Source organism: Octopus sinensis, linkage group LG3, assembly GCF_006345805.1.
Source record: "Octopus sinensis linkage group LG3, ASM634580v1, whole genome shotgun sequence".
Lineage (NCBI taxonomy): Eukaryota > Metazoa > Mollusca > Cephalopoda > Octopoda > Octopodidae > Octopus > Octopus sinensis.
In genome coordinates this window covers 72,004,507-72,031,273 of record NC_042999.1, presented here as the reverse complement: position 1 = coordinate 72,031,273, position 26,767 = coordinate 72,004,507, and the positions used below count along the sequence as shown (strand labels likewise).

Genomic DNA, 26,767 nt, shown 5'->3' with positions numbered 1-26,767 from the left:
GTGTGTGTGTGTGTGTGTGTATGCCCAGTGTAGATTTTCTTACTTTGCTTCAGGTCACCTCTGAAATGCTGGGTCTATTATCAAAAGTACTTCATTCAGAGGTGTTCATTCCGTCTTTTTCTTATATTTAAATAAACGAGACCACATTATAAAGCATCTCTTTTGTTAAGATGGTCGGATTTGATATTTGAAAATTTAGCTGCTATTTCTAGTCGGTCGAATGACTAGAAAGTTTTCCTTGCTAAACTCATTGTGTTGTGATGTATAACTTCAGTGTTTAATGGTGTTTCATGTATATAATTCGCGGAATGCGTACGGTATATGGAATATGTATGACGTTAGACAGATGTCTGTAGTATAATAATATAGATTATGTAATATATTTATCATATAAATTTGAAAATGAATACTAAATATTAATATTGGAACAGCTGGTGAAAGTTATTTTGGTGAATATAGTCATGAAGTGGTGATGGGTAGACAGAGGGGAACGTAGTTGTAGTGGCTGATTTTAATGTATTTTCAATAGTCGTTAAAGTGTTAAAAGAAGCAGTGATTGACTACAGAAAGATGTTAGTTTGGGCTGCATTAGTTCTTGTAGTGATTGTAGTACTGATAGTGGTACCTGTAATAACACAGGCTGTGATAGTTGTCCTGGTAATAAGAATAATTTGTGGTCAAAACATAGTTTTATCATTAGTGTTGTAAAAAGCTGAAATAAAAGATAGTTAAACAAATCTAAACAAAAGCTCACCTTCCCACTTCTTTTGTCTCTCGTCCTCCATATTATAACTATAACGTTTCCAAACGAAGCAGTTATCCCTAATATCCATATGCTGGCACGTAGAACATAGTTCGACATGAGATCTTCGCAGGACGAGAATTCATCAGGTTTTGGGTTACAGTCAGGGACTCCTTTTGCAAGGCAGCAGAACCGATATTCATCCGTGTAACTGAAAAGGAGTAACGATGCTACAATGAAAACAATCATATACACACACAGAGACAAACATACAAGCACTTTAATAAATGTGTATAACATACATTTATCTATGTTATACACATATAACATATATACACATATATGTGCATGTGAACATTTATATATATATATATATATATATATATATATAGCAATAATATTGCTTTCGAACAGATTTTCGAAATCAGCAAATGTATTTTGCTTGAAAATCTATATATGAATATCCTGCAGAGTGAGAATTCGTCGAGGAAGCGGAAGCCTACCACACGCCGACGATAGGCAATACACCTTGAAACCATGGTCCGTGTGTGGTTTCCGCTTCATCGGGGAATTACCTCCCTTTGCAGGTTAAAGGACACCGTGACGGTGTCGGGCCTTTCTGGTGACGTCGATGTTCGCCTGGGGCTAAATGCAACAGTAACACCCCCACCACCCTGCCCTGTCCCTAGCCATATTCAGATGGCTTTAGTCCCTTATGTTATATATATATATATATATATATATATACAGACACATATATGTTTTTTCTGTGTACCTTTCTGTAGAAGAGCGTAGGCTCGAAACGTAAAAGACTTTTTCTATTCCTGAGCGCTATACTAATACAGCTGTTTGTTTGTACACCACCTACCTTCGTCTTTTGTTTAGTTTCGTAAACTTTCCCTTTATATATATATGTGTGTGTGTGTGAAAAGATACACATACAAATATACATATACATACATACATATATATATATATATATATATATATATATATATATATATATATATGTGTGTGTGTGTATACACATACATATTTATATCCATGCGTATATATGTAAGTACATTCAGGTAGTCTACAAGATTTGATCGTTCAACTTTCGAACCCTTTCAAATGACAGTTTATTTATTGCTGATCTGATGTTAACAACTTGGCTATTCGTATATTTTTGCTGAAGTGCATAAAACTTTTTTTCTCTCCGTTTTCCAATTAATGTTTACTGACACAGAGTTATAAATGCTCCAATAATAATATATTTTATGCAAAAAATACCTTGTATGTATTATAACTTTTTCCCCAAATAAACTAAAGTAGAGTCAATCGTTTATGAAAATTAATAAACAAAAAGCCATCTGCATGTTTAGAAGGAAATCCAAAGCATGCAATATTCCCAGAACGATTCCAGTCGCATATTTATGTTTGTAAACAAACCGACTTTATGACATTTATATCCTTCAACGATGCCATTATCAAAAAGCAGAGTTTCAAGGCGATTTTAGTTTTCGTGACGTTTATTATGTATTGATCCTACAAAATTAATGCAAAATATTAAACTGATGATACTATGAAGATGACTTGGCTCAATAAATGTAAAGTTAAATAAGTGTATTATTAAACATTAAAATGGCCAATCTTACTCGACTATAATCAAGGCTTTGAACACGAGTAAGTAAATAGTATTTTACAAAATTAAGGGGCAAACAAAGTATATATACACAAAATTTCCACGACATTTATATCAAAATAATAAGGTATAGTCATGTAAAAAAATGGGATGTTCATTGAACGTATGTATTGGCAGTCAATATAAAATATGCTCCTGTGAATCTTATAACTTAAGGTAAAGCGATCTACTAACTTACATATTGGGAGATAAACATTGAACATTTCAGGCAAATGTATTTTGTAAGTTCAGGAAAAAAAGTAGCTAAATTTACTTGGAGATTCATTGAAAATAAACCAAATACAACAAAGTTCATTCAAGCTACCGTTGATACTGTTGAAGAAGGGGTCTATTTTGCATAGCAGTGTTGCGATGTTACTGAAGCTGTCTTCGTTTGAAAGATTCCTGAAGTAACATGTTTATTTTTATCTGAAGTATTTTTGCTTCCAAGTAACACAAAGAAAAATTGAGCAAAAGGGCCGAACAGTAATATCAATCTTCAAGAAGGGCTATTATTGTTAAACATGATATCAATCAACTGGTAGGGAGGATGAGACTAAATTTAGTGTTATGCTATCAATAATACTGGAGCCGCTTGCGATGCGATAAATATATCGACACTGCAGGGTTACAGGATAATGACATACTCAGGTTTCTTAATAAATTTTAAAATGTTGATGACAACCTTGAAGTTGTCACAGAGGGATTATTTCGGCTTCAGAATTAATTTTACTTGCAAGTCACAAATGAAGATGTTAATGAACTAATTACATCTAACGCAGAGCCTGTGACGTTTGACACTTTGATATGCAAGTGGAAAGATGATGAAGATGACGATGGGGATAATAGTGAGAAAGAGGTGCAAGAGGGAAGTCACTCATACAATTTTTTTTTACAGAAGAAACAAATAAGGCTTTCTAACCCCCTTGACAATTTCTTAAACTTTATGGAAAAATATTGCTCATATCTAGCAAGATACTCATGAACAGCTATTGATAGAGATAGATTATACTAGAGGCAAATTTATCAGAATTGTGGTGCTCAGAGAAAAAAAAATTAACTTGCTATTTTTTCTTAATTGATTTGATAATTAATCAGTCTAATACCATAATAATACCAATAAGTATTACACTTCATTATTTTTTAGTGTCCTGAATCCTACACATTCTATATCATTGATCAGATACAACTATGTATTTTACCATTTAAAAAATTCCAACAAATCTCAACAAAGAAAACTAAGGATTGATATGAGAATATTTCTTCTCATACATGTGGGTTTCGTAATTCTCCAGAGAAAGGTCGTGTCTTCCCAGAGGAAAGAAAGCCTTAAATAAATATCTAATTCAATGCTTACAGCGGTGTACATGTTTACACTTTAACTGTTGGAGGACGGAAGCATGCAACCATTATCCAAATCAGTGGTCCTAAACTCATCTTTCATACATATGAGGAACACATTATGGAAATTGTGAATTGTCTCATCTGTCTTTCACCTCTCCCCCTCTCTCTCTCTCTATATATATATATATATATTTATATATATATATATATGTATATGTATATATATATATGTATATATATATGTATATGTATATGTATATATATATATATATGTATGTATATATATATATGTATATGTATATGTATATATATATATATATATATATAGAAATTCGGGGTGAGTACTTGATAATTATAAGCACCTGTGTATACCGTTTGGTGGTGTAGGTGGTGGAGTAAAATGAAATAACTGCATTGTTTCTTTCCACGTAAACTGACATCTATCTGTTCAAAGAAGATTTCAGAAGTAACTAATAGAGACTTCCATTGAAAAAAGACATAATTTGGCATCGTGATGTCATAAAGTACCAGCAGAAATAAGGTAAACGCCTAAAGGATATTCATTTTGTTATGGTGGCTACATTAGGGGATGACGCTCCAGCTTTATCAACAGTGCAACGTCTGGACGTCCTGCAACTTCCATCCCCGAAGAAAACATTGATGGTGACCACCACATGGTAATAGATGAGAGGCGATTGCTTATATAGATCAAACCGACAATACTATTAGCATATCCTGGGCGTTGATATTCTGCACAATAAACTTGGTGTGACAAAGGTTTCTGCATAGTGGTTGCCACATCTGGCACCTGACCAAAAGTGCACCAGGCTGATCACATGACGGGAAACGCTCACTTTTCAGACCCAGCTGATTTCCTTGAACGTCTCCTAGCTCAGGATGAATGTTGGACTCATCACTTTCAACCAGAGATATAGAGACAATCCATGCAGTGGAAACACCCATACACATCTTCTGCAAAGAAGGCCAGAATCGTTTCATCTGCGGGAGCCTAAGCTGAGATAAATAATACCTGAATAACGTTGATAATACATAATTCAGACCGAGCAAGGCTAAACGACAATAATAAAATTCTAACATCTACAATGAAAACATTTTTGGAAGCAAATCGTAAGTTCACGTCATATATTGTTACGCTAGAAATATTTCTGAATGTGACAATTTCCTTTTCCGGCACTTAGAGGAAACCTTTTCTTTCTAAATTACTGATTAAACTGTCTATGTAACCAACAACCCAAAAAACAATTCCGATGCCACTTTATTGGTAAATCTTCCATATAATCTCTCCTAAATGTTTCAAAAGTAAAATTCTCCAATGCTGTTCAATAGAAATTTACTTAAACAACGACAACCATTCTTTCACATACACACACACACACGAAGTTTTGAAGGAGGAATTAGACTTGCGCATGCCTGTGTCAGCTGTGTATTCGTTTCTCCTGTGAATGAGATTGTCTGTCTGTGCCACTTTTCCCAATATACATGTTCACATTCATACGCTATATGGATCTATCTATGTTCACACTCATACACGCACACATGCACACACATACACATACACACTCACACACATACTATATTCGCGTGTGTGTCTATACAATCAAAATCACTTAGCATAATAAAAGAATTGTTAATAGTCTACTTACATAAATAACATTTCTTTCCTTTCAAAACCCATTGAGAACTTAAGCAAAGGTGAAACGTTCTAAGAGTGCAATAAGTAATTCTAAAAGCAGCCACGTCTATAATCCATTAGGAGAAAACAAATAAACCGAAAATCCTAATTCTACAACAAGGCACATCGTAAATTCCAATAGCCGCTACGTATAAGCTCATGAAATGAAACATCACCAGTGCCATCTTCATACATCATGCGGGACCGAAGAGTATGTAAAAGTTTTCTTATGCCTCAAGAAACACCTGGTAGCAACCTGTCTTGGTAATCCCCGACCGAAGAGTACCTTCATTGCGTGATCTAATATGCTCTTCAGGTTAGCTATGTAGTCGCCTGTGACATTGACATTCCTTAGTAAAATCATTGTTGAATGTTATAGACGTATACATCAATAACACTGTAACTATATAAAAATAAATATATATATTTCTTTACTGCCCACAGGGGGCTAAACATAGAGGTGACAAACATAGACAGACAAAGGTATTAAGTCGATTACATCAACCCAAGTGCCAAACTGGTACTTTATTTATCGACCCCGAGATAATGAAAGGCAAAGTTGACCTCGGCGGAATTTGAACTCAGAACGTAGCAACAGACGAAATACCTATTTCTTTTCTACCCACAAGTGGTTAAACACAGAGAGGACAAACAAGGACAGACAGACGGATTAAGTCGATTAGATCGACCCCAGTGCGAAACTGGTACTTTATTTATCGACCCCGAAAGGATGAAAAGCAAAGTCGACCTCGGCAGAATTTGAACTCAGAACGTAGCGGTAGACGAAATACGGCAACGCATTTCACCCGGTGTGCTAACGTTTCTGCCAGTTCGCCGCCGCCCAACTATATGGAACTAAATATATTTGATAAGAAGCATGTCATGTTGTCAGAGTTATGCGAACGAAATACAACGCGCACTTCTTGTACGTGTGAGTAGCTATTAGGTGTCGCGTTACTTACGTCAATATAAACAAATTTACTGGCGAGGCAATATTTCAATAATTACATTAAAGTTACTGTTGCATAATATTTATTTAATTATGTAAACGAATATTAACATCCATATCGAGCTTATAAAACCACTTGCACTACTTAACGTTAACAAAACCCAACCTTTTAAACACTTTAATACTTACTGAAATCTGTCTCCAGTCCATTATTCACTCCACTTCCCTAAATCACGACTACCAACAAGCTAAGACCGAACGTCTATGTATTCGATCGACCTGCTAAGAATAGCAGTCCTAGATTTGAGTTGGCCTGGGCAAGGCAAAAGAACAACGACAAACAGAAACATGCATAGTACTAAAATTAACCTGTTAACCTGTTAAAATAATGCTGTTGGTGAATGTGAAATTTTATGATAGTACTAACTATAATTTAAAAGGTATGGGTCTGCCCTTCTTTAAACTCATTATCGCTTTTATAAATGAAATTCTACTTCAATCTGTGTTTTTATGTGATTAGAAGAAGGTATGGCATAATGTCTGCCATTATATTTCATACAAATCAAAATACTAATGCATTAATCCCATAAACAATATCGCTAGTTAATATTTTTTCAGAACTTTTGCTCTTGCGTTTTAACTGGCACCTATTTGTCTTTCAAGCCTGTAGCTAGCCCTCCTGTACTGAGGTTTACCTTTGTCATTTGTGTTGTTTTAACTAATCAGAAAATAATCACAAACGCTAATTTTTCGATAATTGGCTGATTTACTTGATACAGGCAAGTCTCTCCTTGTTTCTGATTGTTTCATTTTTATTATGATAGCAATGTGTTATTTTATTCACTCTTTCTCTTCATAGCAGATAACACCTACCTCAGTAGATCCATGTCATGATATTCACAAGTGTATATAGTTTGCTTTTCTCGTTACAGTGCTCACCTGTCTCTTTGACTGCATTTAAATTTGCAAGATAACAAGGCAAATATTAAAATACATTTGGCTTAACATTGCTACAATATTGTTTTACAATGCCAGCAAGATTCTTTGGTCTCTTTTCTCTGTTAGCAAACACAGCCAATTATATAGAAGACATTTGTGGTGGATGGTAGTTCAATACCGTCGGTAATATTTATCCAAATATCATCATACTTCTCTAAGTTCCTTCTCGATTCATATACGCTCGTAATGACGAGAAATGAAATATTTTGCTCAAGAACACAGTGCGTCCCCCGGTCCAGGAATCGAAACCACAATCTTTCGATCATGACTTCAACACCGTGACCACTAAGCCATATGCTTCCACTCGTACTTCTCTACCGGGTTTTATACTATACGAATTGATTTCACAAACTGTGGTTTAAAGAGTTAATAGAAAAATAAACCTATTATATAAATCACTACACCGAGACAACTGAAGTGATAAAAATTGGTCAGAAGTAAAATAGACGTTGTGAATAAAATGATTAAAACCAAACATGTATCGCATTCAATTTAAAAGCATTTTAACTCGAAGCCAAACATAGAAAATAAATATATGAAATACAATTGTGAGGTAACGGAACCTCTAGGCAATTCATACATTTATCAAAATTTATCAACTATATCGAATTTATATCTCAGTAAATAAATGATATAAAAAAGTAATATACATAATATTTTTCCTGTTTAGTCCCAAATCAATCTAATGAAGCTATGATCAAAGGTATCCTAGTCGTAACTATCTTTTGCTTTTTAATCAGTGTCCTTCGGGGTACAATTTATTCAATTCAGTGTTTTCTCTTAAAGACGGCAATGTATACAGAATTGGAAACTGTGAAAAAGCTCTCTTGTTAGTTAGTGACGCCATTATATTGAAGTCAGACAGAAGTAATGTTATTATGGATAAGACGAAAATTGAACCTGTTAAATTGTGTATATACGGAAGCATAAATGTATCTCACTGTTATAAAAAAAAAAAGCTTAAAGAGTAAAAATAATACTTTATAAAGCACTAAGGGAAACTATACGTTTTCAAATGCTTCCTCGCAAGAAGAGAGCAGTGTTAGCGTATGGTTTGGAGAAATGCTTTTGTTTATGTCAAATTATATATGAGAACAATTTAACATTAAGCTGAAGAATTATTCAATACTCTTTAGTAGAGGACATGCTTATTAATTTTACAAGAAGAGGGGTGACAACGACTTCGAAGTTTCGGCCTGCTGGCCTTACTTATACTGTATAAGGAAAGCTAGCAGGCCAGGACATCGACGTTACTGACAACCTTCTTGTAAAAGTTATGCACACACACTCATACGCACACATATGTATGTATGTGTCTGTGTTATATGTATGTCTTTATATATATATGGCACATATGTGTGTATATGTGTATGTAGCTATGTATATATGTAGTATATAAATATGCGCAAAGATATGCATATACATTCTCTCCTCATCTATTTTTTGTCCTCATTTATTTCTGTAGAAGAACGTGGGTTCGAAACGTCAAAGACTTTTTCCATTTCTTCTGAGCATCAAACTAATACACACTAGTTATTACTCTTACACTCGTCTCATTTCGTAGCATATTGTTTCTATATATATTTGAACTATATGTATATTTAGCACCATCAACGTCAAGTAGTGATGAATATACGAACTGTGGGTTAGTTAAAATATATTTGTGACTTATTTCAATTTCTGAAGGCAAATTCGTTACAGTTGATGTGGGGGAAAATATATGTATGTACGCATCATTACCATATATTCCTTGCTGAATGTTAACTATATTATAAATAGCTTTGCGCTGATATCACTCAGCAATAGTAGCATATGCCTTCTTTCGGGGGAATAAAGTCAACAGCTAGCACTATTTACATTCTACTATTGCTGAGTGATATTAATACAGTGTTACTTCAGCAATGAACAGAGGGTAATGATGCGTAGAAACAATTGTAGTGACTTATAATAAAGCCTGTTCAATTTATCTTCTCATATTAATACTTTTACACACATATTATTTCATCCAGCTATGCATGCATACATGCATCCATCCACCCATACATACACACATAAAAAGGAGTTTTGGTGGAATGTCCCAGTGAAGACCTCGATAAAATGTAAGCACAACATACTTGATATAATAATTTGGAATACAGAAGAGAAACTGTGGAAATTAGCTGCCCAGCGGATGTTAACACAAAGCTGAAGATCAATGAAAAAGAGAACTATTGAGAAATCTGCAGTTACTCTATCCAGGTTGATATTAAGGTGATCCTAGTCACATTAAATATTACGTTTTTACTGTGAACTTGAGGAGAGAATATTCAAATGATGTTGTTTTAATTTTTCGGGCGATATGAAAAACGTTAACTTGAAACCGAAAAGCACGCTTAGATTAAGCGAATACATTACCTGAAACCCAAACTAAAATAGTTTTGTATGCCATGTAAAGACATGGCTATTTATATTTCGAACATTTCAATGTTTAGGATAGCACTGGGCTGTAAAGCAATCATAAAAATTGCTATGCTCTCCTCTGAAGAAGTGTTTTGGTTGGATGAATGCTAGTACCAAATTCTCTAACGATAAACAAAACTTATTCAAATTTTCGAAATTATTAAGACTACGAGTTCAGGTTTATTTCTGTAATTATTGGGGCCCTGCGATATGTAACACACTACTTAAATATCAATCTTGAGAAATTATGCTTCTCAAAACCAGAAAAGGAAAAACCTAATTTGTAGACTACAGATCTAATCCATCACTTAAAAATCTGTAGAACTTTCCGGAAGTTTATCACTTAAATATATATGAGTATGTCTAGATATACAACTATGTGTATGAGAATGCATACATACATACATAAAAACATACAAATCTTCACATATACGTACAGCGTTGGTCAAAATTCGCCTGATAGTGAATCAAAATTCCACAAATACTATCTGTAATTCTATATTGACTCGAATGGAAAAGTTTATCGCTCAAGAAGGAATTCAGTTTGAACAATTTTCATGATAATACAGTTCTATATTTAGAGATAAGGAATTATGTTCATTATTTACAATAAACACGATGAGAACAAATATCCATCAAATGCAAATAATGTACTTTTTATGATGTTTCATATTTAACTGTTTATATTAAATTCATTCAGTTGTTAGACATAAATAAATCTTGGAATTAAATGGTTTCGATTTACTGTCACGTGACTTTCGGCGAACCCTGTATATACATACATACATACATACATACATACAAACATACATGCATACATACATACATAAAGCAACACATACATACATACATACATACATACATACATACATACATACATACATACATACATACATACATAAAAATAAAAATACCTGAATGAAGTAGCCTTGAATCTAGGTTTGAAATTGGCTCTTTCCCGGGAAGAAATCTTAAAATAAAACTGAATCATGACATACATAAATACGCATGGTAGCTGCCCCCTCGTTATCGAGTATGGCCATTGCACGAAGCTTAATCAATGTTGTTATCGTGCAATACCTGTGCAAGAAGACTTTTTTAAAGTGAGGAAACGCTGTGCACTGAGTTAATCCCACTCACTAAGCAACAGCAGCCATAATCCAAAAAGAAGAACAAGTCAAAATCATCGGTAACCACTGAACCGCAGATTTTAAGTCGGAGTTATCCCAGTTACCTGAGTTACCTTCTCCTAGAAGGATGCCCTAACAAAGGCTAGGAGTCCTTCACTCCCAATGGTTTAACCGCGCGATCGGGTATTCAGTCCGATTATTTCTATGTCCCCGCGCATGATACAGCCTTCAGACATTTATTGGATGGCCGTTGACTCTCAAAAGCTCCTCTGCCCTTTGACGGGTTTTGTTTTTCATCCCGCAGGGTGTCCAATAAACACCCTCCTCACCAAGCCAGCTTGTTGGGGTTGCCGGTTTAATCGCCGACGACCCGACCATGCAACAAATTGTACTGGGTTACATGTTACCAGTAGCACTGAAAAAGTGACCTGACATAAATACCCATGCATACATACATACATACATACATACATACATACATACATATGTACATACATACGTACATATGTACATACATACTCACATACATACATCTGTACATACATACATACATACCAATATTGAAACCATTGCATGATTAAGCTTCTATTTCTATGATGGAACTTTTCCGCGACCTGTTCACTGACAAAATCCGGGCTGCATCTCGGAGATGCAGCACGGACTTTGTCAGTGAACAGGTCGCGGATTTTAGCGACGAAAATATTTTGACAAATTAAACTTAAATGTTGGAGTGAATCGAACGGCTTTTGTGTGTTTCTTAAATGGCTTATAAACACCTTCCACGCTGCAATTGTTTTCGTTTCAGCACACGATCTCAGATCAAATTACTTGCTATGCGAGTACATCTCCATAATAATTTGAAAATTTCGAAAATTTGAATAAGCTTTATTCTTTTATCCTTTTACTCTTTTACTGGCAGAGATGTTAGCACGCCGGGCGAAATGCGTAGCTGTATTTCGTCTGCCGTTACATTCTGAGTTTAAATTCCGCCGAGGTCGACTTTGCCTTTCATCCTTTCGGGGTCGATAAATTAAGTACCAGTTGTCTGTCCTTCTTTGTCCTCTCTGTGTTTAGCCCCTTGTGGGTAGTAAAGAAATAGGTGTTTCGTCTGTCTTTATGTTCTGAGTTCAAATTCCGCCGAGGTTGACTTTGCCTTTCATCCTTTCGGAGTCGATTAAATAAGTACCAGTTACGCACTGGGGTCGATATAATCGACTTAATCCGTTTGTGTGTCCTTGTTTGTCCTCTCTGTGTTTAGCCCCTTGTGGGTAGTAAAGAAATAAAGAGACTTTGGTATTGGCATTTATTCAACCAAAATACTTCATGGCAATTTGCATGATTGCTTTATTGCCCAGTTCGTTTCTAAACATTGAAATGTTGTTCGAAATATAACTTACCTTGAGTTGTAACAGAGATTTGAAAGAGATTTTGAAAGAGATATTAATCTACTTACAGTGTATGTAAATTTGTTAGTCCGTGGAAAACATTCTCTCCAATAGTAATCAGCATGTTATTTGATATATCTCTGTAATATAGAATTATTAAAGATGAACACCTCGACGTGAAATTTAAAGCATGGAATAAGGATTTGAAACATATATACACGGTAACAAATTTGGGAAGGAAATGTAACCTGCTTAATCAACCTAAATAACCGATTCATACTCACCTTATTAACCCCTCTTGAAGAAGGTATATCGAAATTAGCTATAGCGGATTGTAAACCCTAAGCCTCATGCAAACGCAAAGTCCTTTCAACTATAACTTTCATCTACACATACAAACAGGCATGGTAAATAAATGGGGCATTTTCCGCTATATCCTCTCACTTTCTTAACACTATTGAAAAAGTGTATTTTACCTAAAGTATCAGAACTAATTAAATATTTCTAATATACTATTTTAATGTTGTTATTATACAACTATTAAATACTATATTAGCGGTGATGTTGTGTTGAGGTTTAGCGACAAGTTTCTTCAAATGCCTAGAACCTTTCTCGGTATTCTTGCAGGATCTGGGATTGAGCTTTTCTGCAGGTCGATATATTTTTTAGGAGTGGAACTATTTCTATGAAGGTGTATAATATATTCGAGTGTGAACCAGAAAAAAAAATAATAAAGTAGTTGAGCCTAGGATTTTGTGAGAAAGTGGTATTTGAGACGATGCAGGTGTTGTACAGAAATTTGGTGTTAAGGTTTTGAAACCCGGAGGCAGCCCGTTGCTTTAAATTTTGATTTATGTCAGTTGTGTCAAGTCATTTTTCGTGAATAGAAATGTCTCATTTTAGTATGTTGTTATTGGCTATTTAGTTGTGTTTTACATTTCTTAACATATTTTCTTCGCTTGATCAGAATTGAGCTGAGGTGTACAGCAGTTTGAATTTGGGGTTTCGAATTCCGGAGGTTGCTCGTTCCTTCAACTTTTTATATATGTCTGTTGTGTCTAGTCATTTTTGGTTGGTAAGCAGGCTACTTACCACACAGCCACTCCTGCGCCTTATTTAATTTTAAATAAAAAATGTTCTCTAGCTGGTAATTTGACAGCGCGCCAAAGTGAAGGCAAGTGAAAGATACACATAAATATAAATTGTAGAACATTATACATAATGGATTTCTGCTGCGCGTTCTGTATCTACTTCTGGAAATTATGTGTTGTAAACGACAGACTATGCTGATGATCTTGCGGATGTTTACGTGTCCATATACGTAAATATTAACAAGTGAAACTAATTAGTACATAGGTAATCGTTTTTTATTTCGTATATTTTCATTTATCTTGCTTATGTTTACGCTTTGTTTTTTTTTGCTGAATTTTTTCTTGAGAACACATTCTTCGTGGAAAATGGCGATTTTGACGTCTATATCTAGCATATAGGCTGTCCACTTTTAGTGGCCAGTCCTCTAAATTTTGTATATATATATATATATCACTATTTTACTTGCTCTAATCATTAGACAGTGACATATACACACATATATATATACATATATACGACAGGCTTCTTTCAGTTTCCGTCTACCAAATCCACTCACAAGGCTTTGGTCGGCCCGGGGCTATAGCAGAAGACACTTGCCCAAGATGCCATGCAGTGGGACTGAACCCGGAACCATGTGGTTGTTAGCAAGCTACTTACCACACAGCCACTCCTGCGCCTATATACTATATATATATGTATATTATTTATTGATGAATTTCATTTTCGATGAGATTCACTAGTTTAGTCAAATGAATCACTGTACTTACTATAGTAATGTATTAACAGTTGAGCATTCAACAGATACCTCCCCGCTTTCTTCTCAGGCAGAGTCTGTAATATTAAATAATTGGGGTGATCCATCCAGCGGGCTTCTGTATATATTTTTCTCTTTTTATTTCCTTTGACAACGTAATGAATAACTCCAGTCTATGCAAAATGACAAAATATCCCGCAGCAGGATTGAAATGGAGACATCGCTAAATTTACAAAGTGACCTTCTAAACCATTCGGGCATACTGCATTCACATAAACACAGAGATACTTGTTAGTGTATGTGTGTGTGTGTGTGTGTGCGTGTTAATGTGTACATGAGCACATCTTTTGAATGTATTTCATCAACATTACATAATAACTTCTTAAATGGTTTCTATACAACACCAACGTAGTTCGAAAGATATACGATTGTGTTATGAAACTGAATTAGTGAGAAAAATTAAGTTCAAACGTGTGTAAGGCCAGGAGCATTGATGATTAAATAGAAGTCAGTTCCATGATGGCATACTTATATTATCACCATCGCAGAGATGAAAGGTATAAAGTCGATCTCGATAGCGGTGCTCTATAAATGGCACGAAGCATTTGTTCTGCTATTACTATATTCAGTCACTGCAGCTAAATCTTCCTCTGTGATGAAAAATATCTAATATATTTCCTCTCTAATTCTTTTTGGTCTGAACACACCAGATCAAATAGAAGGGCAGAATGAAATATTATGAATTCTTTTGTTACTTCTATCTATGCGGTTGGTGATTCGCTCATGTGGTAAATATTCGTGTGTGTGAGCGTGTGTGTGTGAGAGAGAGAGAGAGAGAGAGAGAGAGAGAGAGAGAGGGAGTGTGTGTGTGTGTATTTGTGTGTGCGTTTGTGCGTGTGTTTGTGTGTGCTTGTGTGCTTGTGTGCTTGTGTGTGTGTGCGTATGTGTGTATGTGTGCTTGTGTGTGTGTGAGTATGTGTGTATGTGTGCGTCTGTGTGTGCGTGTATATGTTTGTATGTGTACATATGTATCTATTTATCTCTACCTCTCTGTATGTATGTATATATGTATATGTATATATATATATATATATATATATATATATATATATATATATATATATATATATATATATATATATATATATATATATACGAGGGGCGTTCAATAAGTAATGACTCTGACCCACTTGCCTTTGTTTGATCTAGCTGAAATTTTGCATGTGCAATTATTTATATTTCTATAGATTACATAGCAAATTACAGCTCCGAACTAATCTGATTTACAGATGTTTGAAATGAGTCAAGTGGGAAATGGAGCCTGTTGAGCAGTGATCCGGTTTTTGTATTTGAAATGACGCACACCACAGGAGACTTTTGATGAAATGAAAGTAACTTATGGTGATGATGCCCCATCATATGACCTTGTAAAACGCTGGCATCGTGAATTCAAACAAGGTCGGAGCTCTGTGGAAACAGCTCCCAGATCTGGTCGCACCCCTTCTGCCATTGATGAGGCATCTGTCCGTCAAGTTGAGGCTGCCATTTTGAAAGATCAACGGATAACTATTCGCCAAATAGCCCATGAGGTCAAGATTAGTACCGGGTCTGTGGAAACTATCATTCACGACCATTTGCATATGCAAAAAGTGTCTGCCAGATGGATTCTCAGGTTGCTCACACTTTTCCAGAAGCAAGAACGCGTCGAGTGCTCGAATTTAGGGATGTGCCAAGAAGATGAGTCGAAATTTTTCAAAAGACTGATTACACGGGATGAGACCTGGGTCCATCACTATGATCCAGAGACCAAAGCCCAGTCAATGCAGTGGAAGCACCATGACTCACCTCCTCCAAAGAAGTCAAGGGTGCAGCCCTCCGCTGGCAAGGTCATGCTCACAGTCTTCTGGGACCAGGACGGAGTAGTGATGACCACAATTACAGGAGCCTATCATGCTTCACTTTTGAGGAAATTAAGAGAAGCTATCAAAACCAAGTGGCGGGGCAAGATCAGCAAAGGCATTCTCCTCTTGCAGGACAACGCTCCGCTCCACAACTCGCGTGTCGCCAGATCAGAAGCACAGGCGTGTGGCTATGAACTCTTCCCCCATCCCCCTACTCTCCTGACCTTGCACCCTCTGTTTTTCACCTCTTCCCAGCCATGAAGTTGTTTTTGAAAGGAAAGCGTTTCCCAGATGATGCAGCCTTGATTTCTGAAGTCACGTCGTGGTTGGAGGACCAAGCTGGGGTCTTCTACGAAAACGGTCTCCAGAGCTGCATCAAAAGATGGGAGAAATGTGTAACTCTGGGTTGTTCCTATGTAGAAAAAGACTAATAACTGTGCCAAGTTTCGTTGCTCTACTGCTATGGGAAGTGGATCAGGGGCATTACTTATTGAACGCCCCTCGTATGTATATATATATATATATATATATATATATATATATATATATATATATATATATATATATATATATATGTAAACAAACCCGAAGGCTTTGTAAGTTACGGAGAAACAGCAACTATGGAAATGGGTTCGAATCTGACCTGGGTTAGCTCATCATTTTCCAATCAATAATTTAAGTAAATGTCACTTTAAATCGGAGCATATATATTATTATTATTATTATTATTATATATTATAATATAGTTATTATTGCATTGTGTGTGTGTATGTACCAGCGCGTGTGTGCGTGCATGTGCGTGTCTGCGTGTATGCGTGTGTGTAATACTGACACGCATTTATTATTAGGCTGGAAGCAAAGTCGGTGATTTGGCAGACTGTATACCGTATGTGTTACAGTGCTGAAAGTTGCTCTTCCATAGTGGGACAGCAACTTTAACATCCAACATTTATTTTTATTTTTATATTTTTCTTTTATACTTTCTGCTTTATGTCAAATTTCTTGTATATCTCTCCCTCTCCCGAATAACTTCTAAAAAAATTGAACTCTACAAATTCCTTCTATTGAAGCTCCTTTAACTCCTCTCTGATGATGAGATATCATTTATTTCCCTGAAACAGGTGTAAGATCACGTTTCTATTTTTAGATGTCCTAAGAATATTAACTTGCCTTGGCCTTGTTATCTTATTTTATTTAACATATGCCCGTTCACACACAACCTGCCTTAGACTCGTTACTCATGTTATTATTGTACCGAGAGCTTAACAGCCGTCCTTCTGTAGCACTTACATAACAAAACATCTCATTATATATATATATATATATATATATATATATATATATATATATATATATGTATATATATATCTGTATGTATGTATGTATGTATGTATGTAAGTATGTATGTATGTATGTATGTATGTATGTTTGTATGTATATTTGTGTGTGTGTGTTTGTGTCTATGTCCTTCACCACCGCTGGACAACCGGTGTTGGCGTCTTTGTGTCTCTGTAACTCAGCAGTTCGGCGAAAGAGACCGATAGAATAAGAACCAGGCTTTGAAAACAGCACAGGAATCGATTCATTCGAGTAAACCCTTGAAAGCGGTACCCCAGCATGACTGCAGGATAATGACTGAAACAGTTAAAAGATAGAAGATACACACACACACACGCGCGCGCACACACACATACACACACATACACGCACTCACTCACGCACGCGCGCACACACATATACACACATACACACACACACACACACACACACATATATACAGAGACAAAATATATGCAGCTGAAATAGATTTCCATTCTAGGAATGTTTAATGATTATCAATTACGAACAGAGATATTCCGTATTCACTGAGGGATACACATTCAGTTCATATTTTTTACAACGTCTATCTGCAACGTGTATCTGCCCTCCTCTGGTTACGTTTTCAGACCTGATGGTCACTGCTTCGATCTGTTCACTGAGTAGGTTATAGATACTTCATGTGCGCTATGTATAATAAACTGTATAAAGTTTTGTATTGAACACATAGATTTTCGAAACCACTAACTTATGATTTATTGGACATACAAGATACTTTAACTGTTCTTCATGTCTTTCATCTATATTTGTGTCGACAGCACTGCATAGATAAACAATTCCTCCTTCATTTTTCAGTTATCTTTATCTGTTTATATGTATATGTGTGTGTGCGTGTGCTAATAAATTTGCGTAGTTGTTTGTGAGAATATTGGAGAATTAATATAGAATGTGCGTGGCTGATAGTTTGTATGGAGCGTTTAAAGTGCTGCAGTCAGCTTTATTCTATTATAACCTGTTATTAAACAAGCTCTCATTCAATTAGCAGTCATCTGAAATCTCTTCGAAAACTATGCATCTAATGCAGCATTTATAAAGAAATTGACTCCTGGGAATTTATAAGCCGAAGAAAAAAAAGAGAGTTATCTGCTTAATTGCAACAGTGTTATGTTTCCAAACCCATTCCGGGAGAGTAGTAAGAATGACAGAGAGGTGAAAGTGATACATGAACTTTATAAAGACATACATAAGCAACAGAAGAAAAAAGAAAATTTAGTTAAGAGAGTAATAACATTCCCAAGGCATCATATACTTTTGAACAGGATTCAAAATTTGAATAGCCGTTTTATATACGCATATATACATGTATGTATATATGTACATGTGAATGTGCGTAAGTATATTTATATATCTGTATTTGTGTGTGCATGTGCATATATGCATATACATGTGTCTGTCTATCTATCTATCTATCTATCTATATATCTATCTATCTATCTATCTATCTATCTATCTATCTATCTATCTATCTATTATGTATGTACATATAACAATATATCTATACCTATCTATATGTATATATGCATATATGTGTATATATATATATGTTTATATATATATGTGTATATATATGTGTATATATATGTGTATATAATATATATATATATATATATATATATATATATATATATATATATATATATTATATATATATATATATATATTATATAAATATACGCACATGTATGTGCGTGCAACTGTGCCTATATACATAATACATATATGTATTATATACGGTGTGTATACAAAAATAGACACGTATACATATTTACAGTGAAAACAAGAAGTTAATGAAATAAACACCATAATATTAAAAAGTATGAGTGTAAATGTTATGTATTATTTAATGAAAGAGACCAAATTTAATTGTGTGCTAAGAGGTTTTTCAGTGGTTCATAACTAATGATATGTTTAATGACAAACAACCGTAAGGAAAATCCTTTCATTTTCTTTATATATTACATTATCTTTATATTAGCACGAGAATAGTCGGGTTCCAAGCCAGTCTTTTTATTAATGCCTATCGATTTATATTGTAACAGAAAGTGAAGTGGATAAGAGTGGCGATTTGTACTTGGACACATTTTGCACACCAGAGAGTTTTAATTATTCGCTAGAGTGTGTTTGTGGTGTATATGGCTGTGTTAACGACTCTTTTTTTTTATATATTAATACGCATTTCACTGTGAACTTAGTAGGGAAACAAGTAAAAAGCTAAGAGAAATGAGGTTTGTATTATGAATAGAAATATATTAGCAAACAAAGTCTTTAGTAGAAGACTTGTTTCAAGTCTGAAAGAAAATATTGGTTGGTTAGCAGTGAGAGCGCTTCAAAATGGTGATAACCTCGCACTAAATCAAGTTTCTGTTCCTCTTTAACTACACTTGAACGCGAAAGTTGCGATATGTGCATGTTGTGAGTAGCTGTAAAGGAAGTGCCAACGCCGATTTGCCTGTGGTTAGCCACCAATGTATTGAAAAGTTCAACGTTAGATTTTGTTTTCAAGAAATAATGAATGGCTGAGTTAAGGGGCTTTGAAGGTTTTATTTTATGCATCTACTTGATCTTAGGTGATTTCTTCTTCTTCTTCTTCTTCTTCTTCTTCTTCTTCTTCTTCTTCTTCTTCTTCTTCTTCGACCTGGTCCCAGTCCTAGCGCTGTAGAGGAGGACAGGGAGAACCAGCGTGCAGAAAAGACGGATTTTAGTCCTTAAGGAGTAGGAAATTTAAATCTCAAGATAGCATCACGGTAAATAGCAGAAACAACTACACTGACAAACATCTTGCAAATTTACATGTCAAAATTCAATTCTTAATCAAGACATTACTTGGCAAGAGATAATCTTTGTGAATGTGATTTTGTAAATAAACCAAGTAATGACAAGTTGTTCAGTGATCCTTTTGATCAAGTGGGTCATCTTATTTAGGTTGACTCTATGGCTGTAATACCCATGAGAAAAGACATTTATACACAAACACACAAATACACAAACACACAAATACACAAACGTACAAAAGTACAGACATACATTTACACACACACACATACACACACTAGTTCATGAGTTTCTGAGCCAAACACAGATATATATTTTAAGACCAACAAACTACACTTTTGGAATAGATTCTCTATTTATTGGGAGGATACCAGTTCGGCATCCGTAGAAGAAAATGTAACATATTTGTATCTGAGTAGCACCAGACTAGATAACAAGAATAGACAATAGTGTTATCTGTTTTTCGCGTCAACAACCTTACTTTTCAACTTTAAATAGTAAAAGTTTTTCGCAACGTAAATAAAAGGAAGCTAAGGCTTCTTCGATATATGTAACATCTCTTTAGATAAAACATTCATAACGTTTGTAAAAGTACGAAAGTAATAGTACATCTGCACGGTTTAATTTGCTCGATAGAAATAGATAAATTGAAATTCAGCATGAAATGCTATAAATGTTGGAAAATACTCACAATGTTAAAAGATTTTTAAGTCCATTAAAGGCCCCGTCTTCAATGTTTGTTATTTGGTTACCGGAAAGATTTCTAAAAAACAGAATTGACAATATGTAACTTAACAGGTATGACTTAAATATGGATTGTACAAGGCATAAGCAGAAACGGGAAAATATTGTACTGGAATAAACGTAACAATTCTCGCTTTGCAATATCATATTTTTTTCCTGAGGAGTTTGAAGAATTCTCTGGGAGACGAATGGAATACTTGTGGACATAATAGACTTAGTTTATACTGGTGAAATAATTAGAGCCTAACTTTCAAACACGAATGCGACATGATTTCTGTGGTGTACTGAGTAACATGACCATCTTGAAAATGACAGATGCGAAGGACGAGCATCGATTCATGCATACGTACATACATACATACATACATACATACTTACATACATACATACATACATACATACATACATACATACATACATACATACATACATACATACCTCCAGCTTTGAATGGTATACGTTTGCAATCCAGGAACAGGAAATATCAACCAAGTACTTGATACACAAAAGGGATAGATATGTGAGATAATTCGAAAAATGTGACAACCGATGCAGATTTTGTGGAGTTCACACTGAAGTTATCACCCACATCATAAGCAGTTGTCCGGAAATGTCATCACGGTATTATCTATCGATGAAACATGACGTTCTATCTAGGACAATGTATAATGAAATCCTTCGAGGATAATCCCGAAGACAAAGAAATAAAAACCCACAATATGGTAGAAGTCATAGTTACTCACAATGAGAAAGAGCACTGGTGGAATGTATCAGTAAAAACCTTAATAAAATGTAAGCACAACGGTCCTGATATAAGAATTTATGATACGGAAGAGAAACTGTGCACAGTTGTGAAAATTAGCTGCCCAGCGGATATTAACAAAGCTGAAGTTCAGTGAAGAAGAGGATACCTACGCTGGACTATTGGGAAATCTGCAGTTACTCTATCCAGATTACAAGTTCAGGTTTATACCTGTAATTATTGGGGACCTGGGATATGTAAAACACTGCCTAAATACCAATGTTGAGAAATTATGCTTCTCAAAACCAGAAAGAAGAAAGCTAATTCGAAGACTACAGGTCCAGTCAATCACCGGAACTGTAAAAATCTGTAAAACTTTCCAGAAGTTTATCATTTAGATATATATGAGCATATCTAGATATGTAACTATATGCATAAGAATACATATATAAAACATACAAATCTGCACATACATACATACATACATACATACATACATACATACATACATACATACATACATACATACATACAAGTAAAGCAGGGTAAATTGAACAAGCGCATGTGTACAGAAACAATCCCGTACCTGTAATATTCATTACAGGTACGCTTAAAGGAATGGAGTGGTTTTATTGAGGAGTGAAGGTATGGGAGAAGCGGCACAATGGCGGTGAGGTTGCTATCGTCTTGGCGATTGCAGGTTAGGACGGCTTTGGCCAGCGTGAAGCTATCTATGTCGCAAGAAGTGTTGGATTCTACTTAAATTGTCACAAAATCATGGTAGAAACTACAAAGACGCAAGAGGGTGCTTTGTAAAAGATGGATATTGTGCGGTTCAGAATAGTAACACAACATGATAAAAATAGAAGTGGTGAATTGTAAGTAGAGGTGGAATAAAATGACAAAAGATCTGAAGGGGTTCCATTATTCACGGGGAAGTTAGGTCACGTCATTACAATCATCAATGCAACGATCGTATAGTTTAGTGGTGGGGGTGTCTGGGAGCTGTATAATCTGAATGTCAAGGTAACGAGCAGATAAGCATATTTAGGATTCATTCTGGATCATAGCTATCGCAGACAACTGACGAACGAACAGCGGTTAATAGTGAGGACATATTTAACTTAACTGAGAAGGGTGAAGCTGTGAGATGTGGAAGCTGTGAGGCGGCCAATAAAACGCTAAAAAGAAGAAAGGCAATCGTTGTAAGGATAACGTTGTATAGAGACTTAATGTTTAAGGTGTATAGGATTTTAGAGTCTGAAAACTTGGTGGGTATCATAGGTAGTGTATGGGGTCGAAGTGAAGCTCCTAGTCTATATAGGATGACGGCGAGGAGGTATTGTCATAGGGATTTTGTGCGAAAATTAAAGTCTGAGACAATGGAGCATCCGGTGCTAGGTTTGTGAACTTTGTTGGAAAGATTATGGAGCAAGAATTTCAGGATTCTGAAAAAGAAAATTGGAGTGATGCGAGAGGAGTGAAAAGGAGATGAGGTAATGAGAGCAGAAGATATGAGATTCTGAGAGTGATTTGTGGGGTTTAGGGTAGGAGTGATAGCAGGCGATGTTGCAAAACTGTCAGAGCACCACTGCTTTGTAGAGAACATTTCGTCAAACATCCACGACTCCACTATTTTCCTCTACTTTGGTGATGACATTGTCTCGAGTGTGAAGACTGCCGAGTACAAAGAGTTCGATCGGATCGACGTTAAGTCAGCAACATGGAAACATTTCTAACATGAAGTGTACGACGAATATTACAGAGATGAATATAATATACTTACAGGAATCGAAGTTTCCGTAGGCCATTGAAAACATTTTTTTCGATGAATGTCAAACGCTGTTTACTGAGATCACTGAAAGACAAAAATGAAAAGTAACGGTAGAAGTTTCATAGATAAGAAGGTATCAAACCCCAAGGACATTTTTCTGGACTTACATATAACAATACCAGATACCTGCACTCGCTAGATGATTTGAGAAATAATAATTGATGATATAGGGAACATTCAAGAAGTTTGTAGGAAAGAGTAAGTAAATTCAATCTTCTCAGTCCTTGACAGTATATCGTAAAAACTAAAATAACTCCTTGATCCATATGTTCTAGAAGGGAAGTTATATTTTATGGAGATAAATTTCCTCAACAAATACATACGATGTACGTTGGAACGTCTCGAGATTTGCAGTATACAGAGAGGCGTAGAACATTTTCCTTTTATTAGATAAAGATTTTAGAGAGTAAATATTACCAATCGGGTCCGCAATCTTCTGCTTCAAAATTAGATTTTGCACATATATATATTTCTTTCTATAATGCCTTTAAAGTGTGCTGGAACTTCCAAAGCAGCATTTACTAAATCCCCTGATATCCGAAGACTTTAGCGATTATACATTTCTTTCACACCATTCATTGAAAAGAATTTAACACCTGAGAGCCCTACCATCCCTCATTTTGTTTTATTTGACACCATTAGCTACTAATGGCTTGAGAGAATCGCGAGTGACGCGGAGATATCTAAATTCTCTCCCTCTCTCTCTCTCTCTCTCTCTCTTCTATATATATATATATATATATATATATATATATATGAGTGAGTGGCACTCAACAAATTTATTGGGAGTTACATCTATGAACCAAAATAGTTTGATACAAATTCGTCGGTACTCTTGAGTTTCAAGCGTGATGCTAGTCGTCAGGTATTTTCATTTTGAATGACAGAAGACAATTGTTATTGCCGTAAGGTGGGCTACGATTGGACGAAGAAGGTCACGAGGGATCGTAGTTTGATGTTGGTATATGGGTAACAGTTAGTCGGAAAGTACCGCAGGGTGAACAAGGAATTAACCACGTGTAGTAGAGGAACTAGATCACGTGGTGGATAGGACATCGGTCAGGCTGTTGATGGGGAAGCAGGAAGGGGCGGCATGTGCAAGTGTATGTGGGTGTGCAGACTCGCTGATGTAGTTATGTGTGCATGTGTGTATTAATGTGAGTGCGTGCATCTCTACATAGGCGAACTCGCGCACATCTGCATACACACACACACTTGGACGAACACGCACACATGTATACGCGCTTACGCACGCATGCACACGTACACGCATGCATACACACATGCATATACACGCGCAAAACAATCGTTGGGGATTGGTATGCGTTGAGTGTTGGTAAACGTTGGGGATTGGTAATTGGGTGTCCTGCTCAGCGGTTGGTTGGTAGCGGTGTATGTATGTATGTAAGTATATGAATTAGTGTATGAGTGTGAGCATGTGAATTAAGAACGTGTGTAAGAGTATGCTGCTATGCACATGTGTGAGCGCCTATGTATATGATTTGAAACGCAAATGCTATAAGTTAATTCAACTTAGGAGGTTTCTGAAATATTCCATAGTAAAATAGGCTTTCCAACTTACAGTGTGCTTAAACTGGAAAGTCCTCTGAAAGCGTTTGGCAAAATGGTTTGTATATTATTTCTTTCGATGTTCCTGGAAAATAACAAAACGGTAATTAAATCTGTGTATATTTTTGGAATCTTAAAACATGTTACTAAAGTATTTTTATTAATTTACATTCCATTTAAGTAAGTAACAATAACCAGAAGGCTTTAAATTTATATTTGGAAAGGTTTTAACTGATATACTAATACCGCTAGTTTAACATTATTGCTTATGATTTTTATATCGGTGAAATATCCTCTATAAAAAAACAAAACAAAAACGCCACAAGAATAATTCATTAATTACTGGTTTTTAATTCGGCAGACTCAAGTGAATGTTGTATTGCTTCTGTTTGTCTACTAAGCGAAAGTAATACCTATATGTGTGTGTGTGTGTGTGTGTGTGTGTGTGTGTGTGTGTGTGTGTGTGATTGTGTATGTGAGTTATTCTTTTGGGAACGTTTTTAATCGAAGCATAAAAAATGGTAATAACAGCGTGTAAATATTGAGCTTAAAGTCTCTTTGGGTAGAAAAAAGGGAGAGCTATCGAAGTCTTTCGAATGTGAGAGATAAATATAACTTTTTTCACATTTATAAATAGTATACGTTCCGTAATTGAAACAAATTTATTTTAATTGTAAGGAAAATTGTTTCACAAACCTAGCTCCTGGCAAGCTATGTTGATTGTTATTGCATAAAATAAATAGATAAAAACCTCATCTAGTTTAGGTTCTTGCATTATTTTAAAGACTATTATAGTGCACTAGCGTAATGAGGGGAATTACTATAAAGGTTACAGACACCACACCGAAATCGCGAATATGAGGTATGTATAATTTGAATGAAATGTTGAAATTTCTAATTTACGCGTGGATAACCGGAAAATCACAATCCATCTAGAGCCTCTAGAAGTTTATGAGATAAAATGTAATAGAAACGAAATAAAAATATTTTATTTATATTTATCACATAAATCAATTCCTGGAAATTTAGGGTGGTCCATCAACTTGTGATCAATCCTATTTTCGGCAGAGGTGATAGATACAGCATGCAAAGTTCATGACCTGGGGAACAATGGTACAATGGTAACTGAAAAAATTAAGGCTGCTAAATAATCTTATTCACAGTATCTGTTCATCGCACATCTGCATATGCCACTGTTTTTTAATTTAGACTACTGTATCGAAGCTAAACATGTATTTTCTATCCTTAATCTTTATATAAAGCAAGCAAATCTGTATGTTTGTGGCATACACTCCGGTTTTCGAAGCATTCATATATTAGTTTAATTTATACTGTTTCATTATTTCATGATAATATCCTAATGCCTTTCGAAGAATCAATAATAAACATGCATCAATGAATCTCGTCACTTTAATAATTCTTCTATTCTTTTATTTATCTCAGTCATTTGACTGCGGCCATACTGGAGCACTGCCTGGGAATAATAATAATAATAATAATAATAATAATAATAATAATAATAATAATAATAATAATAATAGAATGCCAATATTTTGGTCGTTGATTTTCAAATGTTTGAAATTTAGCGGTTCTCATAGAGTAGGAATCTTTGTGATGCTTAAGTGAATACGAAAGTTA

At 35.2% G+C, this 26,767-nt stretch overlaps 1 protein-coding gene across 2 annotated transcripts in view; it reads right to left on the bottom strand.

The window, feature by feature from the left end:
- Positions 1-26,767, bottom strand: part of LOC115209347 (G-protein coupled receptor GRL101) — an 804,611-nt gene that overhangs the window by 68,603 nt on the left and 709,241 nt on the right. For both annotated transcript variants that reach the window (XM_029777716.2, XM_036501082.1), the window contains exons 18-22: positions 25,143-25,214; positions 23,513-23,584; positions 20,932-21,003; positions 12,413-12,484; positions 755-953 (exon numbers count right to left, since the gene is read on the bottom strand). In XM_029777716.2, coding sequence (XP_029633576.2) covers positions 755-953; positions 12,413-12,484; positions 20,932-21,003; positions 23,513-23,584; positions 25,143-25,214 — 487 coding nt within the window. The remainder of the gene's footprint in view (positions 1-754; positions 954-12,412; positions 12,485-20,931; positions 21,004-23,512; positions 23,585-25,142; positions 25,215-26,767) is intronic.